This window comes from Balearica regulorum, chromosome 2, assembly GCF_011004875.1.
Source record: "Balearica regulorum gibbericeps isolate bBalReg1 chromosome 2, bBalReg1.pri, whole genome shotgun sequence".
In the NCBI taxonomy this organism is placed as follows: Eukaryota; Metazoa; Chordata; class Aves; order Gruiformes; family Gruidae; genus Balearica; species Balearica regulorum.
Window position 1 is genome coordinate 850,720 of NC_046185.1, and position 27,816 is coordinate 878,535.

The 27,816-nt window shown below is 54.4% G+C and overlaps 1 protein-coding gene across 3 annotated transcripts in view; it reads right to left on the minus strand.

Moving 5' to 3' along the window:
• Window positions 1-3,396: 3,396 nt before the first annotated feature.
• Window positions 3,397-27,816, minus strand: part of ARHGAP39 (Rho GTPase activating protein 39) — a 149,441-nt gene continuing 125,021 nt past the window's right edge. For 2 of the 3 annotated variants that reach the window (XM_075743161.1, XM_075743159.1), the window contains 8 exons: window positions 19,205-20,612; window positions 13,550-14,111; window positions 11,306-11,398; window positions 8,555-8,628; window positions 6,364-6,563; window positions 5,802-5,893; window positions 5,543-5,712; window positions 3,397-5,350 (listed from right to left, as the gene is read on the minus strand). In XM_075743161.1, the coding sequence (XP_075599276.1) occupies window positions 5,156-5,350; window positions 5,543-5,712; window positions 5,802-5,893; window positions 6,364-6,563; window positions 8,555-8,628; window positions 11,306-11,398; window positions 13,550-14,111; window positions 19,205-20,612 (2,794 nt within the window). In that variant the 3' untranslated portion in view covers window positions 3,397-5,155. The remainder of the gene's footprint in view (window positions 5,351-5,542; window positions 5,713-5,801; window positions 5,894-6,363; window positions 6,564-8,554; window positions 8,629-11,305; window positions 11,399-13,549; window positions 14,112-19,204; window positions 20,613-27,816) is intronic. The other variant, XM_075743162.1, reaches the window with a different exon arrangement.

The window sequence follows — 27,816 nt, forward strand, 5'->3', positions numbered from 1 at the left end:
TATAGGCACCCACCTGGCCCTATAGACACTCGTGTACCCCTATAGGCACCCACACACCCGTGCACCCCTATACACACTGTTGTGCACCCCCATATACACTCGCCCACCCCTATACATACCCATACCCTCTATAGACCCCCTACCACCCCTATACACCCCCAGACCCCTATATAGACCCAGGTGCCCCTATAGACACCCATACACCCTTATATACATCCAGCCGCCCCTCCATACACCCGTACCCCCCCGTTCATCCCCTATAGACCCCACATACATCCCGTGTGCATCCCTACAGCCCCTGGGCGGTACGTATACACCCCATACACCCCGGGAGAGGGGGTGCATACACTGCCCTATGCACCCTATACTGTCTGGTGCACCCTGCCCTGCTATAGGGGAGCTCTATACACCCCCTATACAGCCTGCGTGGTGGGGGATGACCATATACACCCCTATAGATGCTATAGGGCCTGGGTCAGATGTCCCTATACAGTCTGTGTGTTTATGTGCGACCATATACACCCCTATAGGGGCTGTACGGTATGGTTGGGGTGTCCCTATACGGCCTGTGTGGGTGTGACCATATAGACCCCTATAGGGGCTCTATGGCATGGGCAGGGTGTCCTTACATAGGCTGTGTGTGTACGTGTGACCATGTACACCCCTATAGAAGCTGTATGGCATGTTTGGGGTGTTCCTGTACAGCCTGGGTGACCATACACACCCCTATAGAGATGTATAGAGGCTGTATGGCCTGGGTAGGGCTTCCCTATAGCGCCTGCGTGGTGGGGCATGACCATATACACTCCTATAGGGGCTGTATGGTATGGCTGGCCTGTCCCTATACAGCCTGTGTGGGTGTGACCATATAGACCCCTATAGAAGCTGTACAGCATGGGTAGGGGACGACCATATAGACCCCTATAGGGGCTGTATGGTATGGCTGGGCTGTCCCTATACAGCCTGTGTGGGTGTGACCATATAGACCCCTATAGAAGCTGTACGGCATGGGTGGGGGATGACCATATAGACCCCTATAGGGGCTGTATGGTATGGCTGGGCTGTCCCTATACGGCCTGTGTGGGTGTGACCATATAGACCCCCTATAGAAGCTGTACGGCATGGGTGGGGGACGACCATATAGACCCCTATAGGGGCTGTATGGTATGGCTGGGCTGTCCCTATACAGCCTGTGGGTGTGACCATATAGACCCCCTATACACAATATAGACCCCTATAGGGGCTGTATGGTATGGCTGGGCTGTCCCTATACGGCCTGTGTGGGTGTGACCATATAGACCCCTATAGAAGCTGTACGGCATGGGTGGGGGACGACCATATAGACCCCTATAGGGGCTGTATGGTATGGCCGGGCTGTCCCTATATGGCCTGTGTGGGTGTGACCATATAGACCTCCTATAGACCACATACAGCCCTGTAGGGGCTGTATGGTATGGGTGGCCTGTCCCTATACAGCCTGTGTGGGTGTGACCATATAGACCCCTATAGAAGCTGTACAGCATGGGTGGGGGACGACCATATAGACCCCTATAGGGGCTGTATGGTATGGCTGGCCTGTCCCTATACGGCCTGTGTGGGTGTGACCATATAGACCCCTATAGAAGCTGTACAGCATGGGTAGGGGATGACCATATAGACCCCTATAGGGGCTGTATGGTATGGCTGGGCTGTCCCTATACAGCCTGTGGGTGTGACCATATAGACCCCTATAGAAGCTGTACGGCATGGGTGGGGGATGACCATATAGACCCCTATAGGGGCTGTACGGCCTGGGCGCGGCTTCCCTATGGACCCACCTATGGACCCCTATATGTCCCTGCACATCCCAGGGGGCACAACCAGGCCCGTGCCGCCCCCCCCCCCCCCCCATAGCCCCTATAGGGTCTCTGCCCCCCCCCCCCCCCCCCCCCCCCCCCCCCAAAAAACCTTCCCGGCCCTCGATCCGCTCCAGAGTGAACGAGGCCCGAGGAAGCGCTGGCCATACGGGAACTTTATTCACACAAAGGGGCGGAGCCTCTATACGTCCCCGCGCCCCGATTACAGAGTTCGGCAGCCTATAGGACACCCCAACCCCCCCCCCCCCCAGCCCCCCCCTTTTGGGGGTGGGGGGAGGGGGGTGGGGGAGGGGCGGATCTTGCCCCTCCCCCCCCAGTGTTTGGGGGCGGGGACTGCAGCAGCCGGGGGGTGGGGGGGGTGGGTGGGGTTTGGGGGGTTCTCCCCCCCCCCCGTGGTTTTTTTTTTTAAATTTTATTAATTTTTTTAATGAATTTTCTGATTTTTCACAATAAATAAAACCTCGAATCTAAAAACCAAAAACCAAAAAGGGGGGGAAAAAGGAGAAAAACAAAGAAAAAAAAATATATAAAACCTGGAGGGGGGAGGGGGGGATAATTAAATGGAAATTAAAGAATCGGGGGGACCCCCCCCCCCCCCCCAGCTGCCACCCCCCCGGTGTGTCCCTGTCCCCCCCCCCCCCCGTCTGGCAGTGAGCAGAGCTGGGAGGTAGCGCTGGGTCCCGCCGGGGGGACCCCCCACCCATGGGACCCCCCCCACCCATGGGATCCCCCCCACCCATGGGACACCCCCCCCACCCATGGGACACCCCCCCCCCCCGGAGAAAATAGCATCTGGCTTGAAAATTGGGGGGGGGGGGTGTGTGTCTAATTAATAACTCTCTTTATAGACCTCTATGCTCTGATGGGTGCCCCCCACCCATGCGGTGGGTGCCCCCCGGGTGCCCCCCGTGGTCCCGCTTCGCCCCGGGTGGAGCCGAAGGCACTGGGGGGGGGGGGGGGGCACCTCCCGTTGGCGGGGGGGTCCTTCGGCTCCAGCGGTGGGGATGGGGGAGATGGGGGGGGGGGGCAAGGTGGGTCCAGGAGGAGCAGGAGATGGTGGGTGCCAAGATGGGTGCAGGAGAACCAGGAGGAGATGATGGGTGCCAAGATGGCTGGGCAGAACCAGGAGGAGATGATGGGTGCCAAGATGGGTGCAGGAGAACCAGGAGGAGATGATGGGTGCCAAGATGTGTCCATCAGGGCCAAGCAGAGATGATGGATGCCAAGATGGATCATGCAGGACCATGAGGAGATGACTGGCACCAAGATGGGTCCAGCAGGAGCTGGAGGAGATGATGGGTGCCAAGGTGGTTGGGCAGGAGCTGGAGGAGATGGGCACCAAGATGGTTGGGCAGGAGAACCAGGAGGAGATGATGGGTGCCAAGATGGGTGCAGGAGAACCAGGAGGAGATGATGGGTGCCAAGATGGTTGGGCAGGAGAACCAGGAGGAGATGATGGGTGCCAAGATGGGTGCAGGAGAACCAGGAGGAGATGATGGGTGCCAAGATGGGTGCAGGAGAACCAGGAGGAGATGATGGGTGCCAAGGTGGTTGGGCAGGAGCTGGAGGAGATGATGGGTGCCAGGTGTGACCAGCAGGGCCAAGCAGAGCTGATGGGTGCCAAGATGAGTTTGGCAGGACCAGGAGGAGATGATGGGCACTAAAATGGACCCAGGAGAAGCAGGAGATGATGACTGCCAAGGTGGGTCCAGCAGGAGTACATGACAGGTGCCAAGATGCGTCCATGAGGGCCAAGCAGAGATGATAGACACTGAGTTGGGCAGGACCAGGAGGAGATGGGTGCCAAGATGGGTTGGTCAGGAGTAGGAGGAGATGATGGGCACCCAAATGGGTGCAGGAGAAGTAGGAGGAGATGATAGGTACCAAGATGTGTCCATCAGGTCCAAGCAGAGATGACAGGCACCAAGATAGATTGGGCAGGAGCAGGAGAATATGACAGACACCAAGATGGGTCCAGGGGAAGCAAGAGAAGATGATGGGTGCCAAGATGTGTCCTTCAGGGCCAAGCAGAGATGATGGGTGCCAAGATGGTTCAGGCAGGACCAGGAGGAGACGATGGGCACCAAGGTGGGTCTAGGAGAACCAGTAGGACATGACAGATGCCAAGATGTGTCCAACAGGGTCAGAGATGATGGGCACCAAGATAGGTCCAGCAGGAGCAGAAGGAGATGATGGGTGCCAAGATAGGTTCAGGAGAAGATGATGGGCACCAAGATGGATCCAGCGCAAGCAAGAGGAGATGATGGGTACCAAGATATTTTGTGCAGGACCAAACAGAGATGATGGGCATCAAGATGGTTCCAGGAGAACCGGGAGGACACGATGAGTGCCAAGATGGTTCCAGCAGGACCAGGAGGACGTGACAGATGGTCCAGCAGGGCCAAGCAGACATGGTGGGTGCTGAGACAGGTCCTTTGGTGCCAACGTGTGGTAAGATGGGTCTGGCGTGGTGCCAGGGCTGGGCACCATGACGTGCGTGGGCAGTGACCTGCCTGCCCAGCTCCTCCAGCACCCTGGGATGGGTGACCGGCCACAATGAGCCACCCGGGACACAGCAGCTCCTAAAGGGACACCCCCCCCCCCCCCAGCCCCCACCCCTGGGTGCACCCAGCTTCGCCGCGAGATGCACCCCGGTTGTGCCCGTGGTCTCCTTCCCTGCAGGCAGGGACTCTCCTGGCACCGCGACACTTGTCCCTCTGGTCCCCAAAGTGCCACGTTCTCCAGGCGCTCGACGCCTGCTCAGCTCAGCACCGGTGGCTTCTCCCCACCCCGGAGGTGCTCCCTGCCCCACGGCTGCCCCACAGCTCTGCTCTCAGCCAGAGACCCAACCCCAACGGAGATGTGGGGGGGACTTGTTTGACTCCCCCCACCCAGCTTCCCCCATCCCCTACGTGGTCACCTGCTCTCCAGGTCCCCGCTGCCACCCACGACCACGTAGGACACCCCGTCTGGAAAGACCACCCAATCCCCGTGGAGCCAGGATGGTCCTCGCCTGCTCCATGGGTGCTGCAGCCCCTGGGGACCCCCAAACCAGCCGATCCCTCCAACGGGTGAAGAGGTGGACAGTGAGATGGCCGGAGGGTCGGGATGGGGCATGGGGAGCAGTCCCGTGTCCTGCTGTAGGACGGGCGGGGGCGGATGGAGACAGGCAGGGTGCCGCAGCACCGGTGGGGACGTGTCACCCAGCACCCTCCTTCTGCGGGGTCTGGCTTGTGCTCCTCGGGCGAGCGGGGTCGGAGGGGAGGGAGCTTATGGTGGGGGGGACTCGGTGGCAGCTGCTATAGGACACCCTCCATGAAGCTGGTGTCAAGGTGCTGGATGAGCACCCGGATGAAGGACATCTCCTTGCGGGTGTTCTCGAAGATGATCCGTGGGTCGTCCGACTGGCAGCGCAGGCAGTTGGGGGCCATCACCATGGCCAGGTTATTGACGTCCATCTTGGTGATGGCCACGTTGGCCGGTTGCACGAACACCTGGAGCAGGGGAAGAAGGTGGTGGTGATGGGGTGGTGGGACCACGTAGATCTCCCGGTTCTTGGATGAGATGGAGGTCACCAGGTGGGTAACCCCACATCAACCTGGGGAACTCGGAGCCACCTCGAGAGAGGCAACCAGACTGGGAGGTAGCCTCAGGGGGGGACATGGTGGGGGGGGTCTCCTCCATACCTGTAGGAAGCGGATGAGGTAGCACAGCACCATTTTGTTGATCCTGGGCAGAGAGTGGACGACAGCGATGGCTGCCTCGGGGTTCTCGTAGTGGGTGATGCACTGCTCGTAAAACTCATGGGGGATCAACGGCTCCTCCAGCTCCCGGTACCAAAGCTTCAGCAGGGAGGCTGGAGAACGAGGAGAAGATGGGGAGATGTGAGACCTGGTGGATGGTGGACTTGATTCTACACCCCCACACAGCGCCCCAGGGTCCTACCGGGAACATGGGGGTCCTCCAAGCCGGTGGGGATCTTCCACTGGTCCACCTGCAGCTTGAGGGCATTGACCTCGTCGATGTCACCAGGGACTCTGTAAGGGGAAGAGACGTCGGTCCTCAAGCAAGAGATGGGGACCCACCTGCCTAAGACCCGCCCTGGGCTTTGGGGGCCCCCCCTGGGTGCATGTGGGGTTCAAGGAGAGCCGAGAGGACATCAGCTGAGGATGGGGCCACTTTGGGACCTGGTTAGTGCCCACAGGGACGTGGCATCTTGCTGCGATGTGGGGCCAGGGAATTGTGTGCAGACCCCAAGACCCCGATGTGACTTTGGTGGGCATCAGAGAACAGGCGTGAACCTGCTGTGAAGAAATCCTCATGGCCTTGGGGCAAGGAGAAGTTGGGGGCTGCTCTCTGCCCCATGGGAGGAGAAAGACAGCCCCATGGGGAAGTGGGGAGGAGGGCTGCTGCCCCATAATGAGGTGACTCGTTATGGCTTTCCCCATGAGAAGGTCCGGGTTGCCACCATCCTGGGGGGTCTCCCCACAGCCATAGGTGGCTTTACCTGAAGATGCCCTCGGTCTGGTCCCCGTTGAGCGCCAGGACCTCCTCGGAGAGGCGGGTCTGCACCCAGGGCAGCTGCCGATCGGGGTACCGCTCCTTCTGCATGTTGATGATGTCCTGCAGGGAGCTGCCGAACATGGAAGGGTTGAAGACGGCGTTCTTGGCGTGACGGATCTCCTCGATATTTGGCTTCTTCAGACCCTGTGAGAGACAAGAGAGGCCACCGGCGCCGTCAGGAGCTGTGGCTGGCATCCCCACAGCCGGGACGGGCGTGTGGGGTCCTGCTCAGTCCCAGCACCTCATGACCGAGCTCCAGAGCTGGTTGTGACACGTCCAGAGCTCAAGCCCATCACATGATGGGGACAGCAGATGGAGCCATGGACGAATTCCAGCCAACCTGGCCAAGATCTCCAGCTGCACCGTGTGCCAGAAGCTCAGCACCAAAACGCAGCCGGTGGGCGGGTATCTCCACCCACTGTCTAGATGCGAAAGCAAATCCAGCCCTGGGGACTCTCTTGGTGGGATCCATGGGGTCACCACCAGCTGGGCTGGTGGCTTGGTCACAGGAGGGTACTGCTGTCCTTTCTGCCGTGCAGGAGATGAGCGGGGCCATGGCAAGATGGTGTATGGTGGATGTAGAAGAGAGGGACACACTGGAGGTGTGCGTGGTGGGATGCAGAAGAGGAGATGGACACAGTGGCCACATGGATGGTGGGATGCAGATGGGATGAACGCAGCAGCCATGTGCGTGGTGGGACGCAGAAAAGGAGATGGATGCAGCGGACGTTGTATGGTGGATGCAGAAGAGGAGATGGACACATTGGAGGTGTGTGTGGTGGGATGCAGAAGAGGAGATGGACACAGTGGCCACATGGATGGTGGGACGCAGAAGGGCTGCAGTGGATGTGCGTGCGGTGGGATGAAGGGATGAATGCGGCCAACGTGCGCGTGGTGGATGCAGAAGAGGAGACGGATGGAGCAGATGCGTGCATGGTGAGAAGCAAAAGGGATGGACACGGTGGCCATGCGCATGGTGGGATGCAGAACGGGAGGTGGATGCAATGGATGTGTGCATGGTGGGATGCAGAAGAAGAAATGGATGCAGTGGATGTGTTCATTTGTCCCTGCCCATGGCAGGGGGGGGGTGGAACTAGATGATCTCTGAGGTCCCTTCCAACCCAAACCAGTCTGTGCTTCTATGGTGGGATGAAGGGAGGGATGCAGCCAACGTGTGTATGGTGGATGTAGAAGAGGAGATGGACGTAACGGAGGTGCGCGTGGTGGGATGCAGAAGAGGAGGTGGATGCAGTGGCCACGTGGATGGTGGGATGCAGAAGGGATGGACACAGCGGCCATGTGCGTGGTGGGATGTAGAAGAGGAGATGGACACAGCTCCCCAACAGCTGGATCTGGCCAAGCATCCCCCCTCCAGACAGAGCCAACGACGGAAGGAGCCGCAGGGTCCGGGTCCTCCACCGCTCCTGTCTTTGCCTTCAAAGGTCAGCAGGACACGGCCATCGATGAGTCCTTGGTGAGCCCGGCGGGTGACGCATCCCCCCCACCGCCGGGACCTTGTCTCGGCAGCCATTGCTGGGAGGACCCGAGCTGCTGCGGAGGAGAGGTCCCACCATGTCTTCTCTATCCCCAACAAAACGAGGAGGGGGAAACTGAGGCAGCCGTGGTGGGGCCATGAAGAGCATCCCAGGCTGTAAATTAATCCTTATCTGGGGTGTTTTATTAATAAATCAGCTGCCGCCATGACATCAGCGATGGCCTCGGGGATCGATCCGGCTCGGCGAGCTGCCGCGGTGATGGAGAAACCTGGTGAGACGGGAGCTGCTGGAGCTTCCTTTTCAATCCTCAGCACGCTTCTCCTCCGGAGTTTTGCTTCCAGGATCATTTCCTTAATCCCTGCTCGGTACCTTGGTGCCGGGGAGGTTTGGGAAGGACCTGGTGGACCCCAGAAGGTCCCCAGAGGAGATGCAGTGATGGGCAAACCACGCTGGAGATGCCCAGAGCATCCTCACCACGGGTCCGGTGCAAGCTGCCGCGCTGTCCCCATTACTCTCCAGCTTCATCCCTTTTCCTCCTCCACCAGACCCCATCCCCAAACCCCAGCAGCCCCCTCGGTGGTCCCGGCCGGGGGTGGCTGCCCACCGCTGCCCTCCCCATGCCCAACGGTTGGACGATACCTTCTTGGCTCCTGTCAGAGCTGCCTTCTGCAGCTTGTTGTAGCAGTACTTGGCGTAAGTGCTTATTGCCACCCCTGGAAGAGAAAACAGAGTGGGGGGGTCAGCTCTGGGTGATGGGGGGAGTCATGGGGTGGCCTGTCCCCTGCCAGGGGGGGTGAAGCTCATCCTGGCTCCAGGAGGGTGTCAGGATCCCCCCCAGGATGTGGGGCAGCGCCGGTGCTGCTCCATCACCACACCTGGGGGACAGTTTGAGGAGGATGAGATCCCCCCCCACCCCAGACAGCAGCCACCCCACCTTGTAAGGGGTGTCCCCATAACTCAACCTGCTCCCCAAGAGCCTCCGACCTTGGAGGAGCCATGTCCTTATACTCACCTAACGTGGAGCCTCCTCGGCTCCATCCTCCGGCTCTTGGGGTTGGTTTTTCACCCCACAGCCATTGCTTCCACTGTCACCCCCCTATACCATCCATCCTCTCCTCCTGATGCCACCGCTTCCACCCTCATCCCTCTCCGCACCATCCATCCCCTCCTCCTGATGTTCTTCAACGAGGAGATGGCACCCTCAACCCTTGGAGCATCCCCGAGCTGCCAATGGGATCATCCCAAGGGAGATGCTCCAGCATCCCACAGCCAAGAGCCCCCGGGGACCTGGTGGTACCTTTTGGACCACCCCAGAAGATTCTGGCAGCCTCATAAATTCTTCCAAGAGCCTAAAAATAGGTAAATTGAACAGGAAAAAAAAAAAAAAAATCTGTCATCTGGGACCTTCTCGCCTTTGGTAGCTTTGAAACCATGGTGCCAGCACCAGTCCTGCCATCGGTGCGGCTTTTGGATGGCAGGAGCCACGTGTCCTGGCGCATCCCAAACCTGTCACGCCAGTGAGAACCATCCAGGAGTGAAAAATGTGCTTTTTTCTATTTTATATTGATGCAAAAAAGGGGAAAAAAGGGCTCCTGGAGAGGAGTTGGTGACAGGGGTGGTTAAAAATTTGGTTAAACCTAAATTTGGGGAATCAGGATAATCTACTCTTCCCTCCATCCCAGATGCTGTTGCCTTCAAAGGGTTTCTCTGATTTTTTTTGATGGATGCATGGGGGGGGGGGTCTGAAGCCACCCCAAAGGATGTCCAGGACCAGGTGGACCCCAGATCTGGTGCCCATCCTTTTCTATGTGCTGCAGTCATCGAAACATCAAATGGTTTGGGTTAGAAGGGACCTTTGAAGGTCAACTAGATCAGGTTGATCTTTGGCTGCAGCCCAGGACATGGTTGGCACATTGCCGGCTCATGTCCCATTCGTCACCCACCAGCGTCTCCAAGTCCTTCTCCACTGTCCATCCCTGTATGGATACTGGGGGTTGTCCCCACCCAGCTGAAGGACCATGGCCTTGGCCTGGTTGAACCTCATGAGGTTCACATGGACCCACTCCTTCAGCTTGTCCAGGTCCTTCTGGATGGCATCCCTTCCCTGAGGAGTATCAACCTCACCACTCAGCTTGGTGTCATCTCCAAACCCATCACGCTCGATCTCATTGTCTGTCATTGATGAAGATACTCAAGAGCAACCTTAATTCAGGGATGCTGCTAAAGCCTTTTCTCGGGGTGCCTCCACCCCTCCCCAGCTCCGGGTCCCAGCCCCACCATCGCTGGAGCTTCAGGTTGAAATCCCTCATCTTGTGTTGGGAACCTCTTGGCTTCACCGTCACCGGCATCCCGCTCCCACCGGTGGGTTCCCGGCAAACCCCCCCAACACCCAGAGGGACGCCGGGAGACGGGGCTCATCCCATGTGTCCCCCACCCCACCGGTGATGACCGCTGCACCGAGGATCCTCGTGCCCACCTCGGGGTCATCCAGCAGCATCTTCTAAGTGCCTCGGCTTAATTAAATCCCTGCCTTCCCTCCTTGTTAATCGTTATTAAATTGATGCATTTATATATAATAGATTTATAGATAATATTATATATAACATTATAAATTGATATAGAATATTATATATAACATTATGAATTGATATAGAATTGTATATTATATATTGATGTATGACATTACATGTAACATATATTGATATATAACATATACAACGTTATATATAGATATATGACATCATATATAACATTATAAATGGATATATAATGTTATATATAACATTATATATTGACAGATGACATTATATATAACATTATATATTTAAGTATAACATCATATATTGATATATAACATTATATACTTATATCAATATATTTATGTCATATAGTATTATAATATTAATAGTATAATAATATATAACAAATATATACTAGTATATTATAATATGTTGTTATATTGTTATATAGGACGATAATATGATAAATGCCTATATATTAGTATTATTTATAGTAATGGATTTATTATAGACTCTATTAATAAACGGTACATCAAATACGGATGTGTAACATTACATATGACATTATATATTTAAATATAACATCATATATAACCTAAATATACCGTTATGGCTAAGACTCCATATTCATGTATTTTATTTCTATCCCTCGACTTCCTGATCACGCCCTCCGCTTCTTTCTACGGATATGAAATCCTACAGGCAACCTCGTCCCGGGGTTCCCCCCTCCTCCCCGCGCCCCCCACCCCGCCGAGCGTCCGGGCAGGGAGCAGAGCCGAGGGGAGCGGGGGGACGAAAAGCCGGGAGGAAGGAGGTCGGCTGCTGGGGCCGAGAGAAAGAAGCCCCCAGCGAGCGGCGAGACGGCCCCTACCGTCGTGCTCTTCGATATAGGGCTTGGGTTTCTTTCTCAATTTGGATTTCTTCTTATTGGTCCTTTCCAGGATTTCTTTAATGTGCTGGGTCACTGGGAAACAAACAAAGCGATGAAGACAAGGGAATGGAACGGAAGGGGAAAATGAAAATTGAAATGAAAATTTTTTTAAAAATAATAATAATAATAATAATAATAAAAAAAAGGAAATGAAAAATGAAAATAAAAAAGAAGGAAAATAATTTAAAAAAATGAAATGAGAAATGAAAATAAGAAAGAAAAAGAAATAAAAAAGGAAATGAAAACAAAAAAGAATGAAAAACAAATAAAGGAAACGAAACATGAAAATAAGAAAGAAAAACAAAAAAAGAAATGAAAATGTCACCGAATGAAAAACAAATAAAGGAAATGAAACATGAAAATAAGAAAGAAAAATAAATCAAAAAAGGAAATGAAAATAAAAAAAGAATGAAAAACAAATAAAAAAAGGAAATGAAAAATGAAAATAAGAATGAACAATAAATAAAAAAGGAAATGAAAATAACAAAGAATGAAAAATAAAAAAAGGAAATGAAAACTGAAAATAAGAAAGAATGAAAAATGAAAATAAAAGAATAATGAAAATGAAATTAAACTGAAAATAAAACTGAAAATAGAAATGAAATAATATAAAAATAAATGAGAATGAAAATAAAAATGAACGGAAACAAAAAATTTAAAATGAAAACTTAGTGAAATGAAAATAATAAAATGAAATAAAAATATAAATTAAATAAAATGAAAATGAAACAAATAAAAAATAAGTAGAAATGAAAATAAAAAATAAAATGAAAATTAAAATAAACCAGGAAATAATAAAAATTAAATATAAATTAAAATTAAAATAATAAATAGAAATTAAAATGGGAATTAAAAAAAAAAAGAAAATGGAAATAAAATGAAAATGAAGAACACAACCCAGTCTGGCGACGGCTGAGGGCTGGGCGGCAGAGCACGGCTGGAGCAGAGCTGAGCGCAGGCACGCTGCTGAAGGGGGGCGTCGTGGGGGGACCCTCTCCCGGTAGAGTGCCGGTTTTCACCGCCGGTGCGCCAAATCCAGCCTGAGCACGGCGACGGCGGTGAAATGAGCTTGACACCTCTGCTGCGGGCAGGCTGGTGGGGGACACCGGCAGCCCCCAGCCCCGGCTGTGCCACCATGGCGGGGGCGGGGGGGTGTCTCCTCCACCCGGTGGTACCTACGTGTGTGCCGGCCCCAACCCGGCAATCCGGCACGCCGGCACTGGAGCCTTCTCAACCACCCTACGGCTTTCCCTGTGGCCACCTCGGTTGGGTTCATCTCCCCTTGTCCCCAAGCTGGGCAGATCCACCATGGCTCCACGTGACGCCAGTGTCCCCCAGGTGTCCCTGCCCGTCCCGAAAACACCGAGAGCAATTTGGGTTCCATCTCCCAAGGCTGCCTGGCCAACGGCAAAAACCGGGGACCTCCCGGACCCCCATCTCTGCCTCACCGTGACCCACCGTGAGATGGCACCAACCCATGGGACATGGGGATGCCCAACCCTCTGGCTGTGCCGCGGGTAGCCAGCAGGCAGTGTCCCCTCCTGCCAGACTCATGGCAGGCACCGACGATCTCCGCACCCCTGCCAGACATGAGACAGCACCAGTGGTGAAGGAGTGGGGAGGGCTGAGCCCAGGACTGGAGAGGGACTCCTACAATTCCCACCCATTTGGGGTCAAATAGCCAAAATTTATGTCTATCTGCCATGACCAAAAAACCACCTCAGGAGCTGGGAATCAAGCTGGGTTCCCTTCCAGCATGGGTGTTTTTTGGTCCGAAGCTACTCTAGAAGCCAAAAAAAGCATCTGGAGATGGAGATGGAGATGAATCATAGAATGGTTTGGGTTGGAAGTGACTTCTAAAGGAGTCATAGGCCAGAAGAACTCCTGGGAACTCTCGCTTACGGCCACCCCCAGTGGAGGTGACACTGAGCCTGCAGCAAAGGTGTCAAGGCTCATTTCATGTTGGGTCTCATGCTGGATTTCCATGCGCCGGGGAGGAAAGGACAGCGGTAAAGGCACCACCGCGCTCGCTGCACCTCCAGGAGGGCTGTTGGATGAGTTCCTTGCCCACCTTTCAACAAGGAGACTCATGAATGCGAAGGGGAAAGGAACACAATGATAATAAATAAATGGATCGCAACGTCAGCAGGGGCAAAAGCCACCGGGCAGCGGTTTCGCTCTTACCTTTAGTGTCATTCACCGGATCCATGTGCCTGTAAATATATCCTTCTAGGTAGGAATGAAATTTGGGTGTGGGTGGGAAAAAGGCCAAACAAATGGCCATGAGCTCCCAGCCCCGGGCCAGGCTCTCGTAACGGAAGTTCTCGGTGGTCTGCCGGCACAGCTGGATGTAGAGCTCGTCTCTCAGACCCTGCATGCTCCAGCCTTTGGTGGCGATCTCCAAGGCCACGTTGAGCTGGTCCGTCTTGGCCCGCCGGTCCCCCATGTACATCTGAATCAGTTTAAATATCTCGCACGCCTCTTTCTTGACATTGCGGTCGTTGGTCATGATCATGGGTTTCTTGATGGACTCGCTGCTCCAGGCCAGCATGTTGGCGATGGACACCTTCCTGCGGAAGAGTCCTTGGGTGTGCTTGTTGAAGTGCTTGGAGGCCCAGTTCTCAATGTCCGTCTCCGAGGAGGGCTTCCGCAGGTTGAAGGTGGGGAAGACACAGCTGGCACTAGGCATCATGTTCCTGGTCTGCCTGCTGCTCTCAAACTGGGCGCAGGCACCGAGATCCTCTGACTAGGAGACAACAGCCAGACAAGTCAATGTTACTAACAGCATGGCCACACCGCCAGACCAAGCAACCAACCAACTAACCAACCAGCCAACAAATCAACCAACCAACCAACTACCAAACCAACCAACTTACCAACCAACTAACCAACTAACCAACCAACCAACCAACCAGTCAACCAACCAACCAACCAGCCAACCAACAAACCAACCAACAAATCAACCAACAAACCAACCAATCATCGCAGCATCAAGAGGTCACCCCATGTCCATACCGAAAGCTACGTCCTCTCCAAGGAGCTACTCCTCAATCCCATCATGGGCAAGTAGAGCCATCCCAGTGCCAGCAGCCAAGGCAGCTTGTGGCACCAGTTGGCACTGGGAAGGAGGGGCCCAGTGGGAGGATAAATGAAGCCACCCGAAAGGTGACATGCTGGACTCTCTTCATGCCTGGCACTCCGGTCACTGAGGCTTTGCAGTCATCGACAGAAGAAGCTGGTGGCTATTAATAACGTGGGGGAAGCAAAGAGCAAGTGGCTTTGGGCTCCACTGGTCCTTTGGACACCGGGGAGGGGACACACTCACCTGTAACCAGCCCTCTGAATAACCTCTTCTCCCCAGGAGCCATGTTCAAGCATGGTTCTCCAGCGGTCACGTGCCCAGGAGGACGCCGATGGCTCCTCCAAACCACAATCAAAATGGATGTTGTTTCTTTATATCCCATCACCAGAGGGACACAACCTTTCCAGGATCCAACCTCACCTGCAGAGCACCCAGCCTGGAAGGATCTCCACAGAGCAAAGGGCCCTGCAGACCAGTGTCCTTCTGCTGCTGGAACCAGAACAGCTTATGGATATCACCCCAAGAGGTGGAGGGACACTCAAAGAGCTGATGACCAGCATGGAGAAAGGCAACCAAGGGCACTTGGGATGGACTGCTCTCTGGTCCTGCAGCCAGCCAATGGGGCTTCATTGTCTGTCAGCTCCCTCTTCTGCAAAGTGCAACAGCCGGGCCAGCGTCACCTGGGCTTGGTGGTCCTGGGGATGTGACCCATGGGCAGGTAGGAGGTAAGGCCTTCCCTTGGCAGAGAAGGACATGCCACACCATCCAGAGGTGACATTGTTGTCCCCAGTACATACAGGGGAACCGTGTTGGTGGCCCTGAGCAGGGACTGTGTGTAAGGTGACTGCAGTGGTGCCTTGGGGATGGGCTTTAGATGAGGAACAGAAGAAGAAAAGCAGGAGGCGGGACCAAGGTGGAAAGAGCCAGGGCCACGTGTGGGTGGCAAGTCCAGGAGGGGACAAGGAAACCACCAAATAGCCACCAGAGCTGCTGGAAGACGGCTGAGCCTCTGCTTCTTTAAACAAGTGAGAGTTTCTTGTCTCCTCACTCAACAGCTCATTCCTTCCCAGCGTTGAGGTTTCCTCTTTCCATTGACGTTGCTCAGCTCCCCTCCTGCACTGCGGTGACAATGGCAGGGAACTGGCCGTGGGGACACGGGAGCTTCACCCCCTGAGGGTCCCAGCCCTGCCATTCCTATGGGGGCTACATCACCTGAAAGGTCCTCCAACCTCTCGTCAGCTGAAGGCACGTGGGGCTTTCTGGGTGGAAGGACATGCAACAGTTGCTCCAAGGCTTCTCGCTCTGCAGCCATCGCTGCCGTGGCTCTTCCAAAAGCTGGTCCATGACCTGGGCCATCACCACACTGTTCATCCAGGGCACCCAGGAAGGACCAAAGGACCACGTCGGTTGGAGACATCAGCCTTCTCCAGCCAAGTCCACTCCAGTGGACAGTGTGGTCAGGCTGGGGAGTGACATAGGCAGCAAAACGCGATGGGTCGTCTGCTGCTAGTGCCAATATATAATTAGCTTCAACCCTAATTAGCACAGTCCTAAATGAACTTGGGGGAAGTCTAGAGTGACAACAAGGGGGTAAGCTATCTGGTGTCAATGGCAGCGGGCAGTGACCTCCTGGCAGGGGATGACCCTCCTTTTGGCTCAGGGATTAGGGGAACGCTCAAACCCAAAAGCAAACTCAAGTGCACTGTTGGAGGTCCTGGTGCCACGTGGACGGGGCTTGGATGCACCCTGGTGCAGGGCCAACATTGGGACATGCTGTTGGTGACATTTGGCACATCCCTGTTGCTTGGGCTACTCCGTCACATCTCCTGCGCGCTCTGCTCCTTGCCAGGTCCCTCCATCTCCCTGCACATCATCCCCAGCACTGTTTTGGTCCCGTTTTCTTCTCCATTTCTGGCACACCTTGCTGTTACGGGCAGTGTGATAACTCTCCACACAAAGCTCCTTGTCAGGGCTGGCCACAGGTCTGCAGAGGCTTCCGCTTCAACCAGTGTTGAAGGTTCTCAGCTGATGGGGGCGTAGGAAACCGAGTTAAAAACCATGTGACAATCTTAGATGTGATCATTGAATGGTTTGGGTTGGGAGGGACATTCAAAGATCATCTCACCACGGGCAGAGACATCTCCCACTAGACCAGGTTGCCCAAAGCCCCATCCAACCTGGCCTTAAACAATTCCAAGGATGGGATATCCACAGCTTCTCTGGGCAACATGGTCCAGTGTCTCACCACCCTCATGGTGAAAAATTTCTTCCCCATGTCCAACCTAAACCTACTCTCTTTCGGTTCAAAATTATTGCTCCTTGTCCTGTCACTGCAGGCCTTGGTGATCACCATCACCAACAAAAGATGAGATTAAACCATCTCCAGACATGGACAAATCCTTGCTGGCTCCACCAGCAAGATGTGTGCTGAATCCAGTGTAGGCACGGGAGGAGTTTATGAAGTCATACAGGTAAATAAACACACTCCCATGGATGAGGTGGACTCCCAAGTCTCAAGGTACCAGGCTGGTGAATCCCACCACTGGGAAAAATTCATGAGGAGCAAAGCAGCTGCCAGGAGCCAGTTCCCAGCATGGATGAAGATCTGCTCTTGCTGGAACAGGTATCCTTCAGCTTGAGGACAACGTCAGACAGGGTCAACCAGACAGGAATGCCTGGGCAGCGGAGGAGAGTCCCACCACGCCCCAAGCTCCTCGCAGAAGGCACAGGATCACTAATGGTGGCAGCTATTCCTCCTGGCCAATGTGAGCAACCAAAGCAGATTTGGAGCTCACGCAGTTTTGGGTTTGAACCACCTTGTGCTTGGGGAACCACCGAGTGCTTGGAGACATTTGTGCAGGGGGAAGTTTCTTCTACTACCTTTGGATGCGACACCCCACCGGTTTCCTTACACATTCCCATGGGCAAATAAGAATTTTCCAGATTGTTTGGTGTTTTCCAGGTCTATGTCCAGGGTCTCTCTCTTTGCTGACACCAAGCTCCACCTTCCAGGCGGTTTTCCAGGTCAAACTGCCCCCCCCCCCGCCCCCCCAGCATCATCATCCATTTTTAAAAAGCCGTTAATAGCCTGTCCTAGTGTCCTTACATCACCCCTTGATGCATCCAAAAGCATGGTCTTCCTCTGGAAACCTCGTCTTCGCCTCCCCACCTCCCCAGCCCATCTCTGGGCTCCTCTGGCTGTGGGGACTCACACATCACTGTCCTTGCCCAGAGTGGGGCACTACGGGTCAGAGGGGCAGATTTTGGGTGTCGGATGCCCGTGTGGAAAGGACACGAGAGCTGGAAGCCAGGACCTGCTGATGGGAAACGTCTGATGGGCTGGAAGATGGACACAGGTGATGAGCCAGCTCCAACAGGTCTAGGTCAGAGCCCATGGGGCACTATCAGCAGCTGGAGGGCTACACCATCACAAGAATGGTCTATGGCAGCCCCAGGAGCTCCTCTGGGTTGAGAGCTTGGGGCAGGAGGGGTCTCCAGGACTGGGGCAGCTCAGTCCCAGGGAGGGAACAGGCAGCTCAGAGCCCTGGGAAGCAGATCCTGGAAAGCTGCTGTGCTCGTGGCTGTTTCATCCCAAGGTTTTGAGGAACCAGCTCACTAAGCAGCAACTTCTTTGAGGAACCAGCATGCTAAGGACCAACTTTGAGGGACCAATTTGCTAAGATCCCATCGTGCCAGGGAGGAGACAGAGGCAGGACTTCTGTGGTGTGCCACCTGCGATCAGACGGGACAGTTTGCACCAGAGGGATGAAGCTCCTCAACTTACTTTCAGTCCTCACTGGGAAAAACTCCTGCTGTAACTGGAAATTGCCTCAGAGTTACTGGTGGGTCTGCTGATGGGTTTAGCGACTACTTGGATGGCTGGAGCTGGGGTGGCAGGTCAAGACCCCAACTCAAATGTGGCGGTGCACGTTCCTCCTCACCATGAAAGCCAAGGGCCAGCGGTGCTGCTCCAGCACCTTGAACCGCTACGGCTGGGAACAATCTGGTGAGCAAACCCTCATTTCTGGCAGAGGACGCCTTTGAAATTGGAAGCAGATGGAGAGAGCAGAAAGGGGCTGATTTTCTCGACACCATTTACACACCCCAGCCATCTCCCCTCGCGCTGCAGAAGGGACATCCCTGCTCACGTGTTTCCTCCAGCTGGATGGGGACCAGAGATGGCATTTTGGGTGTCCCTAGAATCCAGCGCTCTTGGAGGATGCTATGAAGCCCGGGCTGAGCCATTGTGGGATCTCCTGCACCGCCGCCCTCCGATGGTGCCATGACAAGGAACACAAGGAGATGAGTTACTGCAAAGCACGTGAGCCTCGTGCGTGTGCCGGGAGCACCGAGCAGAGCCGGGGACGGGCGCTTGGGGCTCCCCTGGGAGCCGGGTGGGTGCTCAGGCTCCAGGAACTGGCTCCCACCGAGCAGCAGCCAGACCGTGGGACGAAAAGCAGCGCCTGAAGCCAGGGCACAGAGGTGCCGGTGCCGGCACTCAGTGGCTATGAAGATGTGGGATCGCCTGGGAACCATCCCGCTGGATCTGCGGCAGAGGCAGGGATTTAAACCAGCTTTACAAGAAGAAGGAGGTTTCACTGGGAGGGTGGTGGGGACGCCGCGCTGTCACGTGGTATGGTCTGCCCAACCTGGTGCAGCACTCGAGGAGGTGCCGCACGTTGGGCAAGGGTTGGCAGCGTGGGGCACGTGGCGAAGCCCCCCAACGCCGGGGACATCCCCGGGTATGGATGGATTACCTGAGATGGATGCAAATAGGGCTCGGGGGAGGCCAGGTTGGTCTGCACGGAGACGCTCTTCTCCAGCAGGATCTGGGGGAAGCCCAGCTTCTCGAAGGTGTTCCTCTTCCAGTGCTTGTTCTCCTGCTGTGCCAACGCCTCATCCTCGCTGAAGGCTCGCACCACCGGACCCGGCATGGGCAAAGGGAGGGCACCATCGCTCTCATAGCCCGAACCGTCCTTTTGGGAATCCCAGCTGCTCCGTTGTTTCATGTGGTAGTGGGCTTGCTGGGCTTCCCAAGCCAAACGCGCCTGTGCCAGGAAGGGCTCGGGGAAGCCCCGCGCCGCCTCCGCTTCCACCGCCTTGCTCTCTGTACGGTTCATCGGTGACCTGTTGGGTCCCGGGGTGGCTCGTTCCTCACCTAGCATCTGCTCACCCAACACCTCCCGGTCCCCCGAGCCGTCCGTGGAGGAGGCGTTGGGGTCATGGGATAGGGAAGGCTTTCGGCTTTTCCTCTTCCTGGTGGAGGGCGAGTAGCCGGTGGAGGACAAGGTGTCCTGTTGGCTGGACCACGACATGGAGTCCTCACCCTGGGCCACTTGGCCACCCGTTGGGCCAGGGCAGAAGTCGGGTCCCTCCATGCTGCTGTAGTCACCCGATTTGATCTCCAAGCGTTGGTCTCGGACCAGACAGGGGCTGTGCTGCAGCGAGTAGGAGCCGCCGATGGGGTTGGGGGAATATTTGTGCCTCAACCCCGTCTTCATCTTGGGGCTGGAGCCCGACTGCTCGACGTAGACCAGTTGCCTGACATACTCCTTGCCAGCGGGGCTGTACTCCAGGCTCATGAACCGGTCGGGACACTTCTGTTTGGTGAGCACCAACTGCTGGTAGGGCGAGTTGGAGCCTTGCTTGGGTGATTGCAGGAAGGGATGAGGTTTACGGATGGGCGATTTCTGCGGCGAGCCAGCTTTGTAGCTCCCGCTGGCTTCGTACTGCATATCCACGGGGGGTTCGTCATAGATGGGAGCCTGGTACTCCATGGGGGGTTCCTCGTAGAGGGGGGGCTCGTAGGCGTAGCGGGGCGAGGAGGGTTGCGACTCGCTGGAGTGCTTGCGGTGCTGGGCTTGGAGCGGGGAGCAGAAGGAGTCCCCCCGGCCGAGCAGTGGCGAGCAGCTGCCAACGTGCTCAGCCCTCTTCAAGAAGGGTGACTGCTTCCTCTCCGGGAAGAAAACAGAGTTGTCGGTGTCGGGGGCGAAGGTTTGTAGGTTGGGTGACTGTTGGCCCCCTGAGGGTCGCCGTGAACGGGTGCCCGGTTGGTTTTCGGGGGCGTAGCCGTTGCCTTGGTGCATGAGGAAGCTGGGCTCGCGGTCGGTCACCTTGATCAGCATCCGCTCCTTGGTGCCGGCATTCCATCGCAGGGATGATGTTCTGCGGGGAGAAACAGCGCCGTCATCAGCGAGTGAAGCCCCCCCATGCCCACAGGTGGACAGACGCCCCTATATTGCTGCTCCAGGACCCCCCGGACCCTTGGCTGCAGCAGAGCCCCAAGGATGGACATGCCCAAGCACCCCAAGCCTCTCCCACCAGGCGAAGAGCACATTGGTGCTGGAGAGACCCAGGGCATTGCCACCGCCTCAAATGCAGTGGCACCAGCTCGCACCCCTCCCTGGCTCCCACAGACCTCAGCAATCCCCAGGGTGCATGAAGGACACGCAGGCTGGAAAACCAAGCCCTGAAAAGCGATGACACCCCTTGGAGCACATCTCTAGGAGACAGCCCTGAATCAGCCCTCCCCACTCACTCCTCGGTGCTTCTTGGAGCCAAACGGTGGTGGAGGAGCGAGTACGGCCATCTGCTGGGGACAAGCCTGGGGGCAGATGTACATTTGGGGACAGTTTCATGGGTGTTTGGCAATGCAGCCTTTGCAAGGAGTGTGGAGTGACCTCACCATGGTCCCCACCTGGGACCAGCCCCTTGCTGGGATCTTCAGTCCCAGGATGAGAGGGAGAGCCGCCTACGCAGAGCCCCATCTCTCCCACCTCTTCTTGCTTTCCATTCCTCGCAGCACCCAGGATTAACCCATCTCACCCTCTCCGTCCAGCTTCCTGTCCAGAATTAACACCCTCCTCTACTTCTCAGTGAGAGCTGGGTTACATTAAAACCATGGAAAAAAAAATAATCGCGAGCATGGTTTAAAAAGAAGTTGAAGGCAAAAACCTTGAAAACACAACTCCAACCTGCGCAGAGATGTTCCATAAAATGTGAACGCCCGTTGCCTTGTACCCCAAGTCTACTTGGGGCATCACCGAAGCGGAGTACCGATATGCTGGGGCAGGGAAGGGAGGGACAGCTTAACCAACCACCTAAACCCTCCTGATGCATGGACACCTGGGTCTCCAAAGGGATAGAGCAGAAGCATCGCTGGAGGTGAGAGCAGCAGCTGCCCTCCATCCCCTTCATTGCCCGAAAAAACCCTCGGCCCAGCCCCGGATGTGATGAGCATCTCAACACGGCTGCGAGGATGTGTGTGATGCCCATGGAGAGGCAAGTGGGAGCAGGAGCAGTGGTGGCGGATGCCCACGTCTTCCTTTTCTCAATGCTCAAGCTCACTGCATCTCTCAGCCTCTTTGCATCCCGTGCGATGATGCCCTGCACACTTCCACTGAACGTCTTTCAACGTGGAGCGTCCTACAGCATCGTGCTGTTGCGTGACTCATAGAGACTGTACCTGCACGCCCCAAACCCATGTGGTATCGGGCTGGAAACTGCCTGGTGGAGCCTGTTTTTGTACACACACCATGCACGTGCGAACAAGTGCCAACGGGGATCTTAATTCTGAGATGTGAATTATCATCCCCAAATCTCCACCCAACAGGCAGCTTCTGCGGCAGTCCTGGTGCAAGCACGGGTGAAAGCTCAGCCGGATGATGCGCTGAGCACACCTGGAGCTCACCCGAGCAGGGCTCAGTGGAGACCAACTCATCCACAAATGGAAAAACCCTGGAGCCTCCAAGCAGAGCCAGGAGGAGATCTCCTTCACCTCTACCTGAAATCCATCTTCTTGTTAAGGCATTTGATAGTCCTGATGGGTAACATCTCCTCCAAATGACAAAGCATCCTGCAAAGCCATCACCAATGCTCCAGCAGCACGTCTGCAGGTTCTCCCTTTCATCCCTAATTGCAATTTGCAATGAATCAAAGAGGGTTTATTTGCTCTTTATTAATAATTCATGTGCAGAAATAATTATAATCTCAGGATAATCTCGGCCCTGCAGGATTAACTCCTTGGGACTGGGTTGCAGGGAGCTGTGCGATCTGGGCAAGGCTGGCTGGGCTCCATCTGGGCTGGTCAAACCTTCCCCTCAGGGCTGCTCAGTGTCCTGGGATGGGCAAGAAAGCCCAAGGGGTGGGAGCAACTTAACCCTTCTCAAATGAATCCACCTCTCCCGGGGTAGCTCCGAGCTGGCAGATCATCCACAGTGGAAAAACTGCCCCTGTACAGGAGGGTGGACGTCAAGGCTTGGATCAACTCACTACCTCAAGTTACCATCTCCTCACAAAATGAAATATCAAATACTTGGAGGAGCAAAACTTCAGCCAAGCTTGGGCTTCAGCCTTAGACATGTCTACACCGCTCCAGCCTCAAAGGCAACTATCACTTCGTTTGGGATGTTGCCCACCACCTTGCCAGTGTGCTGCTGTCAGATGGGGAGTAGGAGAAAATAATTTCATAAGATCATCATAAACTTGGGCAAGAGGCAGGAAACAAGTTTCCCAGATGTAGGTTGTGACATTGGAGCTGGATGTAGATGCCTCCTTCCCGCAGACACACTGGGGATGTGGTTTGCACCTTGTTCTCCCCAAAACATTGGGTGACCTTTGGGGACCAACCCTTCTACTGTGCTCCGTGCAGCCCATTGGTGGGAAATGTGCCCATCGGGAAGTGCAGGAGCCAGACACCACTGGCTGCAGCCTTGCCACCCAGCTCAGGTTCGTTTGTGTCCCAACCCATGTCATCTCTGATGAAGGACAGTGATCTCATATCATGAAGAGTTGACCCAAGAGGTGGCTCACGCTTCTGCTCCTATCCACACGAAGCAGTCGACAGTACGAGACTCTGAGTTACTGCAACTCTATACTGGATCTCCTGAACCCAGTGACCCACAGCTTTCATCGATTACAGGTCACTGGTGCCTCTTCTCACGATGAAATCCCAGAGATGAGGGAGATCAGTGCCCAGCAGAAGATGGACTTCCCACTCCTTTTTTGGCAGCATGCACCATCTCCAGAAGCCCCACTGCCAGCATGGCTCTCAGAGGTCCCACTGAGCAGCCCACCAGCCTTGGTTCCAGTTCTGGTGCCAAAACATCCCATCTGACGTCTTGCCCGACACATGCTTCTCACCACCCACCACTCTCAGTGGATCTCAGGGATCCTGAGAGCTCGAAGGTGCTCTCCTTATGCCAAGTTACCACATTAATTAAGAATTAAACCTTCTCCCCTGCTTTTGTGGAAGCATGGCTAAAGGGAGATCTTCTGCACCATGTCCTGAAGGTTGAACATGGCTCCCTGTTTCTCTGAGAGGGCAGCTGAGCCACGAGCTCCGGCCACCTCACACTGCCTTCCCCACTTCTATCTCCTTAAAACCATGCTTTGGTTTTCCTCTTTGCTACCCCTGTTGCTCTCCAGTCGTTTCCACCTCATCCAAAAGATTTCATGGCCACTGGGGTGACAGTTCTGCAAGAAAAGGCTCTTCTGCCCCTGCACAACCCAGCACAGCGGGGTGGCACACGGATCACCCCAACTAGAAGAGGTTTTTCATCCACTAAATCCATGTTTAAAGGTGTTGGGAGATGCCATCCAGGCAGAGGACACTCAGGAGGAAGAGCAGAGGTGGTTTTTAGGGAGATGCTGAAAGCATCGCCTGTCTTGCAGGAGTGATCTGAGCTGGAGTTTGCTGCTGTGTCCAAAGCACAAGGAAGCACACTGTGTTATCAATTCCTCGCCGAGTCCCACGCTGGCATAGAAGATACCAGAGGCACCGTCTGTGCCACGTCTGGGAGCACAGGCTGCTCTCCCAGTTCATTCCTCTCTCATTCTCAGTTATTTTTTCACAGCCACTTGTCCTTTCTGTCCTTCAGAAAAAGGCGGAGTGAGTCCAATTACCGAGTTTTGCAGAAAAATGCCCACAAAGAGGCATATATAAATTATCTCCTTGCATGAGGCTCCACCATCTCCTGGCACCCTGCTCGTTGCTTGCCCACGACTTTGTCCTCACTCCAGGGGATGTGGGGAACAATTTCTTCTTTCCCTTTCTGTAGCAGCTTTTTGAGCTCTTCTAGACTTGAGCCTCCTGCCAGCTTCTTGCCATTGAAGACCCGGATGAGTTTGGGTCCCTCCTGGTCCCTCCAGACTGGTTGTTGGATCTCAACCACTCATCGAGCCCTTCCAGACCCCGAAAACTCCCTTCACAACCCTAGGAACATGTCCTGAACAACATAAACTATCAGGGCATGGTGATGGGGGAAAGCCTCGCTAGGTCAGAAACGCCAAGAAACGCTTGGCTGCATCGCCCAGCATCAACAGGCTAAAACAATGAGTGAGGTGAGAGGACAGATCCACCACGGAGAGCACCAAGAACTGATTTCATCCCCGTCCTGCTGCATCATTAATGGGCAGATTTCCCACCGAGTCCGGAGGCAGCATGATGCCAGAGGGCAAGAAGGGTTTACAACTCCACCAGCAACAAATCACCTTCCCGCTGCCACATGGATGCTAACCGAGGTCTCCTCTTCCTTCATCAATTATCCGACCACAGAGGACACTCATTTATTTTCACCATGGTTACTAACTGCAGTAATTACAGCCTGGGTCACTGGCTTGCCTTTAATATTCTTCAGCAACCGCTGCTGGCTGCGTGCCACCTCCATGGACATCATCCTGGTTCTGCCACCAAATTAGCGAGCTCAAGGTCTGGTTTTCAGGTTGGGAAGCCCAAGGTGCTCTTACAAGGATGGAGTTGGCTGCATAACCCACCCTGTGGTACCCAGCACATCCTCATCACCTCCCTTCTGGCTCATGCCACCGGCTAGGACCACAGTTGAGCAGCCACCAGGACAGACAGGGATTTGCATCTTGAGGATGATGAACTAGAAGAAGGGATGGATAATTGGTCCAAGGCTGGGCAGGAACCAGGGAAATCAGATCTGGAGCGATGCAACGGAGCCGCCGGACTGGGACACTCCTCCTCATCCCACGGGGGCTGTGGGGCACCAGTCCTGGGTTCCTCATGTGCTTTTTGATGCTTTCAGTACTGGCTTTCCATTACGCATAGGCATATATGAGACTGGTGGGCGGGCTCTGTGTTTTGGAGCAACTTGAGCATCTTCTCTCAGTCCCTGCACTCTGCTTTTATCAGATCCAATTTCTTTAGCCTTCGGACTACCAAAGCTAAAACCCTGCAAGCTTGATTTCCAGCTAATGTAAACGGAAAGCAGCTTCTCGCTCTGCTCCTGCACACGCTGCTTTTCCTGCCTAGACCACATGCAGGGGTCTTGGCCAAGGGTCTTGGCCAACCTGGCATTAGCCGAGGCTTTTGCGGAGGAACCGGGGGAGCGTGGCCGAGGCAGAGTACCAGCCCTGGGATATGTCGTGTGGCTGCTCCGATGGTTAATGCACACGGATGCTGCTGCTCACTGACGAGGATCTAACGGACCCTGTAAACATAAGGGCAGAAACCCAAGGAGATGGTGGCACCCCACAGTCTGGAGTGACTGCAGGAGGCTGTGTTGTCTGCAGAAGCCCTTAGATCTTTCTAAAATCACCTCAAACCTCACAAAATCCATCGAGGCAGAAGTTGGCTTCATTCTTCACGTGAACAAATGAAAAAAACCCAAACCTCTCCGCCGCTGTAGGTAGTGAGTACAGGAACGTATGTGCTTCTGATTGATAGTTAAAATGGTTGAAATGCCATTTTTGAGATTTTTTTAAGTAGAATCACAAATTCTATCAAGAGTTTAGTTGTAATTCAGGTTTATACACGCAATTCCTTGGCTGCAGGATGCAGCTTCTGCGGGGCTCTCCTATCCTAAAAAGGTTCCATGTTCCCTCTGTTCTTACTCCTTCTGCCCAACCGAAGGTCATTAATGTCCATTAATAAGCTGCTTTCTACATACCGACCCTACAGCTTTCAAGGCAAGAAAGCAGAAGAGCCAGTGAGGATTGCCAGCAGAGCCAGGCAGCGTGTTCCACCTGGAGCTGCTCGTGCCGGGGGTCCTGCCGTGAGCACCACCTGTCTTTGGGTTTCTCAATCACTTGCAAACAATGTTCACGACCCATGGGAGAAGCTCTTTGAGTTGCCAAGTGATGGACCATGTCTTCTGCTCGTTAATGTGAGGTCGGTATCCACCACTGCTCGCACAGTCCAGCTTTGGCACCATCAAAGCGGCATACCTGGTACAGTGGAAATTATCATCAGGTTTTCGGCATCCCACGGGCTGGATCTTGCACCATCACCAGTTGGGTGATCCATAACTAAACCACATCTGCGCCGGACTTGTCCCCCAAGAGCAGAGGATACTGCCCACAGGCATCTCTGAGCACTTTGCATCCCTGGATCAAATCTCACAGCTTCTCTCGGCATCTCCTTGTATCCTCCATTTGCTTTCAACGGCAAGAATCGTCCCACGAGGGAAGGATAAGCAACATTATGAAGTTGTGGTGGGATGGGACCAAGCAAATTGTTCTCCTGGTAGCTAGTTCCTTCTCTGCAGTGGGTAAAGAAATTGTTTCTGGTCTCGAGTGTGACCACAAGCCACAAGCATCATCACCCACTTCCCACTACTGCTCAGAAACAGGTTTTCCAATTAATTCTCTAACCTGGGATGAGACCATCCTGGCTCATTAGTGATTTGCAGCACATCACAGAGGAAGGGGATCAGATTCCAGGTGCCTCCTTGTGGTCCCCCAAACCTCACAGGTGGACGACTGGGATCCAAGGTCTTCGCTGTCTGCTCCAAGGCCACCCAAGAGCCAAAGTTTTCATTACCTCTCTCCTTTCTGCTACTCCTTTCCCCACGTTGCTAATATTTTTCCATTACACTCAGATGACTAATTTAAACTCCAGACATGTCCACGGGAGCTTTGTTTTTGGAGATGAGGTTGAGTGATTAATAGCCATCACCCTAAAAATATCAGCAACCTTGGAAAGCCTCTGTGACACATGGCCCCGACAATACTCGGCAAAGCGACGCTGCCAGAGCAGCACAAGCTGCCAGTCAGTGTGTCACCTTGGTGTCATCAAGCCCCATCTCCTCCTGCTTCTGTGGGTGACCCTGACATTGCTACGGTTAGAAAGAGCAGGACACGCAGAAGGTGTCCCCGAAGTCCCCCAGATGCACCAAGGTGAGACCAGCCGGACCACAAAGGCCAGAGGACGATGGGGATGCACAGCCGTTCTCCCAGATCATCAAAGTTATTTGCAAAAGAGCAAGACATCTCCAAAACTATGGGAGCTCAACCTGCTGGTGTTTCTCTGCCTCTTCAGTTAAAAGGAGGGGACACCAGCACGTAAGTAAGGAAACAAAATCAGGGAAAGCTGGGGGGACATCTTCCCCCCTTACCCTGAAATGTG